This window comes from Staurois parvus, unplaced genomic scaffold (genome assembly GCF_062004578.1).
Source record: "Staurois parvus isolate SC_StPar_1 unplaced genomic scaffold, SC_StPar_1.0 ptg000347l, whole genome shotgun sequence".
Taxonomy (NCBI): Eukaryota; Metazoa; Chordata; class Amphibia; order Anura; family Ranidae; genus Staurois; species Staurois parvus.
The window spans coordinates 4,987,143-4,999,146 of NW_028318143.1; the positions used below are offsets into that span (position 1 = coordinate 4,987,143).

At 43.4% G+C, this 12,004-nt stretch overlaps 1 protein-coding gene across 1 annotated transcript in view; it reads left to right on the forward strand.

Moving 5' to 3' along the window:
• The first annotated feature begins 7,672 nt into the window (after positions 1-7,672).
• Positions 7,673-12,004, forward strand: part of SAMD13 (sterile alpha motif domain containing 13) — a 32,403-nt gene continuing 28,071 nt past the window's right edge. Inside the window, exon 1 of the mRNA XM_089684394.1 lies at positions 7,673-7,796. Within this exon, the coding sequence (XP_089540520.1) occupies positions 7,691-7,796 (106 nt within the window). The 5' untranslated portion in view covers positions 7,673-7,690. The remainder of the gene's footprint in view (positions 7,797-12,004) is intronic.

The following is a 12,004-nucleotide window of genomic DNA, read 5'->3' on the forward strand; positions in this document are numbered from 1 at the left end:
TATAACAACTTGCTGTCAACCGCTCTAGACTCGCTAGCGCCTTTAACCACATGAAGCATCAGACCACGACGTTCCAGCCCTGGCAGACTGATCACACCAAAACTCTCAAATGACGCAGTAGTGCTCTGGAGCGACTATGGCGCAAAACCAGATCCCAGCTAGCGTTCACCCGTTATAAATCTGCCTTCCACACCTACACCTTCTCCCTCCACGCTGCCAAACAAGCCTACTTCCTGACCCTCATCAAGACCCTCTCCTCCAATCCTCGCCGACTCTTCTCCACCTTCAACTCTCTACTCTTTCCGCCCCCACCTCCACCCAGTACCTCACTCATCGCCCTCGAGATTGCCAATCACTTCAAAAACAAGATTGACACAATTCGCAGGGACATCACCGCTGCTCAGATTTCCACCCCACCTATCACCTCTCACACGGTAACCCCCTCAACACCCCTCTCCCTTGGCCTCACCACTGTTCAGACCTCCACCCCACCTAACATCCCTCACACTGAAGCCCCCTCAACACTCCACTCCTTCGACCTTACTACCACTGAGGAGGTCACCAAGGTCTTCTCTGAAGCCCGCCTCACCACCTGCCCCCTCGACAAGATCCCCTCACAACTCCTACGATCTCCCTCCTCCTCCATCCTACACTCCCTCACCCACATCTATAATCTCTCCCTCTCTTCTGGTGCATTCCCCTCCCCTCTGAAGCACGCACACATCACTCCCATACTTAAAAAGTCCTCCCTGGACCCCACCGACCTGAACAACCTTAGACCCATCTCCCTGCTGCCATTAACATCCAAACTCCTTGAGCGCTTAGTCTATAATTGCTTAAGCTCCCACCTCACCGACAACAACCTCCTCGATCCCCTACAGTCTGGCTTCCATCCCCTACACTCCACCGAAACCGCCTTACTCAAACTCTCCAACGACCTGCTAACCGCCAAAGCTAATGGCCACTATTCAGTGCTCCTACTCCTTGACCTCTCTGCGGCCTTCGACACAGTCGACCACCCCCTCCTCCTCAAAAAACTACACTCCCTCGGCATCAGAGATTCTTCTCTCTCCTGGCTCTCGTCCTACCTATCACAATGCTCCTTCAGTGTTACCTATAACGCTACCACCTCCCCCTCACTCCCCCTCTCTGTTGGGGTCCCTCAAGGCTCTGTCCTCGGGCCCCTTCTCTTCTCCATCTACACCTCCTCCCTTGGCCAACTCATACACTCTCACGGCTTCAACTACCATCTCTATGCCGATGACACGCAAATCTATCTCTCTACCCCTCACCTCACCCCTTCAGTCTCCACCCGAATCACCAGCCTACTGAACGACATATCAGATTGGATGTCGCTCCACTTCCTTAAACTGAGCCTCTCCAAAACCGAGCTCCTAGTCTTCCCCCCAGCCCGTGCCCCCGACTTCTCCATCACGACCAACAATGCCACCATCAGTCCCACCCTGCAAGCCAGAGTACTTGGTGTCATTCTAGACTCCAATCTGTCCTTCCAGCCCCAAGTCCAATCGCTAACAAATTCATGTAGACTCCACCTCCGCAACATCGCCAAAATCCGCACATTCCTAACCTCGGAAACTACTAAGCAGCTCATCCACTCCCTCATCATATCACGACTCGATTACTGCAACTCCCTCCTCACTGGCCTGCCTCACCACAGACTATCCCCACTTCAGTCGATCCTGAATACGGTAGTCAGACTCATCCACCTTACCAACCGCTCCGTATCTGCCACCCCCCTCTGCCAATCCCTCCACTGGCTTCCAATTACCCAACAGATCAAATTCAAAACACTAACACTGACGTACAAAGCTGTCAATAACTCTGCCCCAAACTACATCACCGACCTAATATCCAAATACCACCTAAAACGCACTCTCTGCTCCTCACAAGACCTCCTTCTCTTTAGTTCCCTGGTCTCCTCCTCCCATGCCCTTCTCCAGGACTTCTCCAGGGCATCACCCATCCTATGGAACTCCCTACCCCAATCCATCAGACTACCACCTACTCTCCTCTCCTTTAGGCGCACCCAGAAAACCCACCTCTTCAGGGAAGCCTACCCCGCCCTCTGCTAATTGCCGATCTCCTCCACTCTTCCTACCACTTCATCCCCCACAGCTATTCCTCCCGTACCACTATCCCCTCCCTCCTAGATTGTAAGCTCCAAGGAGCAGGGCCCTCGAACCCTCATGTATTGCATTGTATTGTTACTGTACTGTCTCATGTATTGTCTCTCATTGTAATGTACAGCGCTGAGCGAACTGTTGGCACTATATAAATACTGTATAATAATAATAATACATCGTCCTATCAGGAACAAAATAATGTAAGGAAAAACATTGCTAATTCTTTTGTAAAGCTGAGCTCCAGGCAGATATAACAGACAGATTACCGCAGCTCTCTAATCACGAATACACCATTACATGCAGAGGCGGTGTACTTACTTGAATTTTTGCTTGGTATTACCCTCTCGCAGTTCTGCACAGCAGAGCTCAGATGGGGGGGAGGGAGAAGCAGCACAAGTAGCCATTTAGGTGTGCTGCGGTGCAAGGAGCATGCTGATAGGAGTAGATGAGCTCATCAATGTGCTGCTTCTCCTTCACTGTCCAATCACAGGCTGCGAGACAGACAAGACGTACACGTGTTACTAAACCGCAAAAGAAAAAATATCAGATCTTCTTCTGTAATAGACAAGGCTGTTCTATGTGGCAGGACTGCAGGACTAAATCTCAGGACTGGATGGATAAAAATACTAATCCTTTGGTAGGTAAAATGGCTCCTGTGTAAGTATTTCATCTGCGTATTTAGCCGTTTTAAAGCTGAACCAGGGGTGGACTGACAACTCATGGGGCCCCCGGGCAATAGGGGATCATGGGGCCCCTGTGTCCTTGCCCAAACTCAAAAAAGCCTATGAAAAAGGTACCAGCGGCATCTCATGGGGCCCCCTACTGGCCCTGGGCCCTCGGGCAGTGCCCGAGTTTCCAAATGGTCAGTCCACCCCTGAGCTGAACTCTAGATATACTTCACATATTCAGCTTTCAGTGGCCTCCCCCTGCACTGCAAGGCTTAAAGTGTTACTAAACCCACAACAGTGAAATCAGTCTGTATATACAGTAAAGCATGCTTGTTATACTCACTGTGGAACCTAAGGGGTTAATCATCCACATTGTGTAAAAAGGCTGTTTGATCCTTTCTTCTCTGATCCTCCCTTTCTTTCAGTGCCCCCCTCTTATCTCCTGATAAGACATATGGTGTGGAGTCACTATGCACATGCTCAGTTTGGTGTATATTGCTAGAGAGTTGTTTTTTTTTCTTGGGAGAGTGCATGTGATCAGCACAGGAGGAGGAGATATTTCTCCACTTGATCAGTTGCAGCTTTCTGACCTCATCATGTACCATGCTAGACCATTGGTCCTACACAAGGGCAGACTGACAACTCATGGGGCCCCCGGGCAATAGGGGATCATGGGGCCCCTGTGTCCTTGCCCAAACTCAACAAATCCTATGAAAAAGGTACCAGGGGCATCTCATGGGGCCCCCTACTGACCCTGGGCCCTCAGGCAGTGTCCAAGTTTCCAAATGGTCAGTCGGCCCCTGGTCCTACATTGTGTGTTCAGATACCAAGGGTACGTCTGAAGCACCAGAGAGCAGACAATATCACTGACTGCTGGGGGATAAGCTCCCTCTAGACTGGGGGTCGGCAACACGTCGATCGCGATGTACCTGTCAACCACAGACAGGGGAGAGGTGGATTGTGAACATGACCTTGCTTTCCCAATCCTTCCACTCAGCCTCCACTGCTCCCATCCTCACAGCAGAGCAGAGAGCAGTCCTGAATGGAGGGCGGGAGCAGGAGCGTCCGCCGTTAACCTTTCAAGTTAACCAGCAGATGATTGGTTGCTAGGATGCAGGGCAGTCCTAGCAACCAATCACCAGCTTGGTAATATGAAAAGATAACTCTGGTAGCTCCTTCTCCCGCCCTCCATCCAGGACTGTACTGCCTCCTGCTCTCTACTCTGCTGTACACCTGTGTAAGGTAGGAGCTAGGACACTACTGTGTGTGTGGGGGGGAGGGTGATGTGCTGGGGGACACAGGACAATTCTGTAAGGTTGGGGCACAGATGAAACTGCTGATGGGAGGCAGAGGGGCACAGGAGGACATTATTTGGGGGGGGGGGGAATAAGGCAGAAAAAACTGCTATGAGGGGCTGTATTCTTCCTTCTGACCAAAAATATAGGAGTGTTCCTCCGTCTGACCACAAATATTGGAGAGTTCTTCCTTCTGCCCACAAATATAGGCGTTTTCTTCCTTCTGAACACAAATATGAGTATTCTTCCTTCTGACCACAAACTGTGGAGTACTCTTCCTTCTGACCACAAATATTAGAGTATTCTTCTTTCTGACCACAAATAAAGGAGCATTCCTCCTTCTGACCACAAATATAGGAGTATTCTCTCTTCTGACCACATATATTGGTGTATTCCTCCTTCAGACCATAAATATTGCAGTATTCATCCTTCTGACCACAAATATAGGAGTATTCTCTCTTCTGACCACATATATTGGTGTATTCCTCCTTCAGACCATAAATATTGCAGTATTCGTCCTTCTGACCACAAATATAGGAGTATTCTCTCTTCTGACCACATATATTGGTGTATTCCTCCTTCAGACCATAAATATTGCAGTATTCGTCCTTCTGACCACAAATAATGAAGGATTCCTCCTTCTGACCACAAATATTGGAGTATTATTCCTTCTGAACACAAATATAGGAGTATTCCTCATTCTGACCACAAATAATGGAGTATTCTTCCTTCTGACCACAAATATTGGAGCATTTTTCTGTCTGACCACAAATATAGCGGTATTCCTCTTTCTGACCACAAATATAGAAGTATTCTTCCTTCTGACCACAAATATTGGAGTATTCTTCCTTCTGAACATAAATATAGGAGAATTCTTCCTTCTGACCACAAATATTGGGGTATTCTTCCTTCTGAACATAAATATAGGAGAATTCTTCCTTCTGACCACAAATATTGGAGTATTTCTCCTTCTGACCACAAATATAGGAGTATTCTTCCTTCAGACCACAAGTATTGAAGTATTCCTCCTTCTGACCACAAATATAGGAGTATTCCTCCTGACCACAAATATTGGAGAATTCTTCCCGCTGACCACAAATATTGGAGTTTTCCTCCTTCTGACCACAAATATAGGAGTATTCTCCCTTCTGACCAAAAATATTGACGTATTCTCCCTTCTGATCACAAATACAGGAATATTCCTCCTTCTGAGCACAAATATTGGAGAATTCTTCCTTCTGACCACAAATATAGGAGTGTTCCTCCTTCTGAACACAAATATAGGAGTATTCTTCCTTTTGATGACAAATATTGGAGAATTCTTCCTTCTGACCACAAATATTGAAGTATTCTTCCTTCTGACCACAAATATTGGAGTATTCTTCCTTCTGATCACAAATATAGGAGTATTCTTCCTTCTGACCACAAATATTGGAGAATTCTTCCTTCAGATCACAAATATTGGAGAATTCTTCCTTCTGACCACAAATATTGGAGTATTCTCCCTTCTGATCACAAATATTGGAGTATTCCTCCTTTTGACCACAAATATAGGAATATTCCTCCTTCGGACCACAAATATTGGAGTATTCCTCCTTCTGACCACAAATATTGGAGTATTCCTCCTTCTGACCACAAATATAGGAGTATTGTTCCTTCTGACTACAAATATTGGAGTATTCTCCCTTCTGAGCACAAATATTGAAATATTCCTCCTTCTGACCACAAATATAGGAATATTCCTCCTGCCCACAAATATCGGATTATTCCTCCTTCTGACCCCAAATATTGGAGTATTTCCCTTTCTGATCACAAATATTGGAGTATTCTTCCTTCTGATCACAAATATTGGAGCATTCTTCCTTCTGACCACAAATATTCGAGTATTCCTCCTTCTGACCACAAATATTGGGAGTATTCCTCCTTCTGACCACAAATATTGGAGTATTCTTCCTTTTGATCACAAATATTGGAGTATTCCTCCTTCTAACCACAAATATAAGAGTATTCCTCCTTCTGACCACGCTGGTAGCTGTAGAGGAGTATTCATCAGGCAGAGTTCGCTGACACCAGGCCGGTGTTTCTGTGGTTCCTCCATAGTGTTGATGAAGACAATGATGAGGATGAAAGGAGAAGTGAAGGAAGTTGCAGACAGTCCATGTGTATTCCCCGGAATTCCCCTGTCTTCTTCCTTCTGACCACAAATACAGGAGTGTTCCTCCGTCTGACCAAAAATATTGGAGAGTTCTTCCTTCTGACTACAAATATAGGAATATTCTTCCTTCTGACCACAAATATAGGCGTTTTCTTCCTTCTGAACACAAATATGAGTATTCTTCCTTCTGACCACAAATATTAGAGTATTCTTCTTTCTGACCACAAATAAAGGAGTATTCCTCCTTCTGACCACAAATATAGGAGTATTCTCCCTTCTGACCACAAATATTGGTGTATTCCTGCTTCAGACCATAAATATTGCAGTATTCTTCCTTCTGAACACAAATATATGCGTATTCTTCCTTCTGACCACAAATAATGGAGGATTCCTCCTTCTGATCACAAATATTGGAGTATTCTTCCTTCTGAACACAAATATAGGAGTATTCCTCATTCGGACCACAAATAATGGAGTATTCCTCCTTCTGACCACAAAAATTGGAGCATTCTTCCTTCTGAACACAAATATAGGAGAATTATTCCTTCTGACCACAAATATTGGAGCATTTTTCTTTCTGACCACAAATATAGAAGTATTCTTCCTTCTGACCACAAATATTGGAGTATTCTTCCTTCCGAACATAAATATAGGAGAATTCTTCCTTCTGACCACAAATATTGGAGTATTCCTCCTTCTGACCACAAATATTGGAGTATTCCTCCTTCTGACCACAAATATAGGAGTATTCTTCCTTCTGACCACAAATATAGGAGTATTCTTCCTTCTGACCACAAATATTGGAGTATTCTTCCTTCTGACCACAAATATTGGAGTATTCTTCCTCCTGACCACAAATATTGGAGTATTCTTCCTCCTGACCACAAATATTGGAGTATTCCTCCCTCTGACCACAAATATAGGAGTATTCCTCCCTCTGACCACAAATATAGGAGTATTCCTCCCTCTGACCACAAATATAGGAGTATTCCTCCCTCTGACCACGCTGGTAGCTGTAGAGGAGTATTCATCAGGCAGAGTTCGCTGACACCAGGCCGGTGTTTCTGTGGTTCCTCCATAGTGTTGATGAGGACAATGATGAGGATGAAAGGAGAAGTGAAGGAAGTTGCAGACAGTCCATGTGTATTCCCCGGAGTTCCCTGCCCCGTGTCCCTGAGCTGTCATTTGCCGGGTCATTACAAGATGATTCTATTATTATTTATTTGTAACGATATTATTCCTAGAAATGTAACCATCAGAGCAGGAGAGGGACATGAGGACGGGAAGGTGCAGAGTGAACCCACAAGCAGCCCCCCCCCCCTCCCCCAGGCAATGTACTATACGTGTGACAGGTGAGACTGCGTGTCCTGCCGCTGAACAATCCTCCGGCTAGGAAGACAATCGCCTGCCTGGACTACATCTCCCTGCATGCTCTCTGCCTGCCGGGGCTCTGTGATTGGCGGATGGCCGCCTCTATGTGCACTGTGCAGAGAAGGGAGGAAGCTCAGGCTTTGGCATGCAGCAATGAAGAGGGGTAAGAGGGGAGAAGAAATACCGGGGGAGGTCAGTGTCTGTCCCTGAGAATGTCCCTGACTGTGTCACTGCCTCCCCCCCCCATGTCACCAGGGACTCAGCATTATATAATGGCTGGCTGCTCCCCCCAACAGTATGGGGTGTGGGGGGCTCTCCTCTATTCCACTGTTCGATCTCATTTATACTCTCCACTCTTCTCAGAGCCCTGCACCCCTCAGGAGTTTCTTCTGTCATTTCTCTTCCTTTCTACCCTTCTCTCCCCTTCCTCCTCTTCCTCCTTCTCTCCCTTCCTTCCTATATTTCTCTATTCGCTAGTTATTTTCTTTCTCTTTCTTTCTTTCTTTCTTTCTTTCTTTCTTTCTTGCTTTCTTTCTTTCTTTCTTTCTCTCTCTCTCTCTCCCTTTCTTTCTTTCTCTTTCTTTCTCTCTCCCTTTCTTTCTTTCTTTCTTTCTTTCTTTCTCTCTCTCTCTCTCTGTCCCTTTCTTTCTTTCTTTCTTTCTTTCTTTCTTTCTTTCTTTCTTTCTTTCTTTCTTTCTTTCTTTCTTTCTTTCTCCATTTCTCTCTCTTTCTTTCTTTCTTTCTTTCTTTCTTTCTTTCTTTCTTTCTTTCTTTCTTTCTTTCTTTCTTTCTCTTTCTTTCTTTCTTTCTTTCTTTCCCTATCCACCTTCTCACTCTCCATTTCTCTCTCTCTCTTTCGTTCTCTTTTTTCTTCTCTCTCTCTTTCGTTCTTTTTACTCCTCTTTCTTCACCCTTTCATCCTTTCTTTCTCCCTCAATCTCTCTCCATCTTTCTTTCTTTCTTTCTTTCTTTCTTTCTCTCTCTCTCTCTGTCCCTTTCTTTCTTTCTTTCTTTCTTTCCCTATCCACCTTCTCACTCTCCATTTCTCTCTCTCTCTTTCGTTCTCTTTTTCTTCTCTCTCTCTTTCGTTCTTTTTTCTTCTCTTTCTTCACCCTTTCATCCTTTCTTTCTCCCTCAATCTCTCTCCATCTTTCTTTCTTTCTTTCTTTCTTTCTTTCTTTCTTTCTTTCTTTCTTTCTTTCTTTCTTTCTTTCTTTCTTTCTTTCTTTCTTTCTTTCTTTCTTTCTCTTTTCCTCCATGTCATCCTCTTTCTCAATCTATCTCTTTCTTCCTTCCTAGTCCTCCATATATTTTTCTTTTCTTTCTCTTTTTTCCTCTCTCCTTTCCTGCACTCTAATCAGCCTGATCTGATTTGTACAATTTCCTCTCTCAGCAGCATTTCATATTCTCCTATGCCCCCTCAGTGTCAGCGCTGTCTCTGGAGGGTAGACCTTGCTGACTCTGTTCTCCAGTTAGCTGGGAGTTATTTAAAATACATTTGCAGTCTTTCTTGTTTTTATTTTTTTTCTTTAGATAAATATATAGACATCAGTTTAAGTTAAATAATTGCTCTAACATATGTCATTGTTTAAACTTTGTTGCTTTTTGGAGTTTGTAATTTTATATATACATGTAGGCAGTCATGTTTGCTCATTATATACACAATATTTGCTTATTGCATTGCTGTGCTACTTAATGGCTGTGCTTTACTGCTTTACTGCTCCTTATCACAGTAGCATGTTAAAGGTTGTATGATACTTTACTGATTGGTTTGACATACCTTAAGCAAAGGTAGAAAGATGCCATTGAGACACAGAGCGTGCCCTTTAGTGGCTAATTTGCATATTCATATTTTTTGTACAATAAGACAAATATGAAGAATTTCAGCATTTCGGTGTCATAGGTATCCCAGTGATTTGTAGCTCAGACTTTTTACACGGTGTAAGTTAGTTACACACCATGTCTGCAGCCCTATAGATTCCAGCTACAGCTCCTACAGTAACCATGTAGAAAGTTAAAATGCAACAGAGATAATGGCAACTTTCAGAACAGTTACATATCTCTGCTACAAAGTTGTTTTAGGTTATTTACAGGTGTATCTCAATAAATTAGAATATCATCAAAAAGTTAATTTATTTCAGTAATTCAATTAAAAAAGTGAAACCCATACATTATATAGATTCATTTCACTCAGGGTGATATATTTCAAGCATTTCTTTCTTTTAATTTTGATGATTATGGCTTAGAGCTTGTGAAAACCCAAAATCCAGTAACTCAGAAAATTTGAATATTACATAAGACCAATAAAAAAATATTTTATAATACAGAAATGTTTTCTTACTGAAAAGTATGTCCATGTACAGTATAGTATGCACTCGATACTTGGTCAGGGCTCCTTTTGCATGAATGACTGCATCAATGCGGCGTGGCATGGAGGCGATCAGTCTGTGGAACTGCTTAGGTGTTGTGGAAGCCCAGGTTGCTTTGATAGCAGCCTTCAGCTCATCTGCATTGTTGGGTCTGGTGTCTCTCATCTTCCTCTTGACAATACGCCACAGATTCTCTATGGGGTTTAGGTCAGACGAGTTTGCTGGCCATTCAGGCACAGTGATACCATGATCATTAAACCAGGTATTGGTATTTTTGGCAGTGCGGGCAGGTGCCAAGTCCTGCTGGAAAAGGAAATCAGCATCTCCATAAAGCTGGTCAGCATGAAGTGCTGTAGAATTTCCTGGTAGAGGGCTGCGCTGACTTTGGACTTGATAAAACACAGTGGACCAACACCAGGAGATGACATGGCTCCCAAAATCATCACTGACTGTGGAAACTTCACACTGGTCCTCATGCAACTTGGATTCTGTGCCTCTCCATTCTTCCTCCAGTCTCTGGGATCTTGATTTCCAAATGAAATGCAAAACTTACTTTCATCCGAAAGGAGGACTTTGGACCACTGAACAACAGTCCAGTCCTTTTTCTTCTTAGCCCAGGTAAGACACTTCTGACATTGTCTCTGGTTCAGGAGTGGCTTGGCACAAGAAATGCGACAGTTGTAGCTCATGTCTGTGTGTGGTGGCTCTTGAAGCACTGACACCAGCCGTAGTTCACTTCTTGTGAATCTCCCCCAAATTCTTGAATGGCCTTTGCTTCACAATCCTATCAAGGCTGTGGTTATCCCTGTTGCTTGTTCATCTTTTTCTACCACACTTTTTCCTTCCACTCAACTTTTCATTAACATGTGTGGATACAGCACTCTGTGAGCAGCCAGCTTCTTTAGCAATGACCTTTTATGACTTACCCTCCTTGTGGTCTTCCCCATGATTGTGTAACCTACTGTACCAGATGGAGCATTTAAAGGCTCAGGAATCCTTGACAAGTGTTTTAAGTTAATTAGCTGATTAGAGTGTGACACCATGATTCTACAATATTGAACTTTTTCACAATATTTTAATTCAATGAGATACCGATTTTTGGGTTTTTTCTAGTTGTAAGCCATAATCATCAACAGTAAAAGAAAGAAATGCTTGAAATATATCCCTCTGTGCGTAATTAATCTATATAATATATGAATTTTACTGTTTGAATTGAATTATTGAAATAAATTAACTTTTTGATGATATTCTAATTTATTGAGATTCATCTGTATATTCTGTAATTTCTTCTTATGTGTAAAATTAGTTATTGTCACTGGTGTTAGGCACCATTCACACCTGTACTTTTGTGTGTTTGAATGGCCTTTCTTATAGGCGACAATTGTGCCAAAGTAGCTGCTGCACCTCTTTTTAACAGTGAGCATCATGCATTTTTCATGTGACAAAACGTGTGTCTCCTAGCTGCGCTCAGGGTGTCATTAGGAAATAATGGCGCTGCAATGTGCATTTTCTGTACACGTTCCCAGATTGCGATGGTGTGGATGGGGCCTCTTTACTTATTATAGCACTTTCTTTTTTACACAGCACTTTACATATATACAGTTGTGTTCAAAATAATAGCAGTGTGTTGAAAAAAGTGAATAAAGCTCAAAATCCTTCTAATAGCTTTTATTTCCATACACACAAATGCATTGGGAACACTACACATTCTATTCCAAATCAAAACATGAAGAAAACTATATCAAATTTGTGTTGTTCCTCTAAAATAATTGAAGAAAAGTGAATATTAGACTGTTCAAAAAATAGCAGTGTTTGTATTCTTCTTTACAAACTCAAACATTCACTATATAAACTGAAAAATGTTTGAAGATTTTGCTTTCCTTTGAATCACTTAATGAATATTTAGTTGTAGTCGCACTGTTTCTGAGAGCTGCTGTACATCTGTGTTGTATGGAGTCACCCAACTTCTGGCACCTGTGAACAGGTATTCCAGCCCAGGATG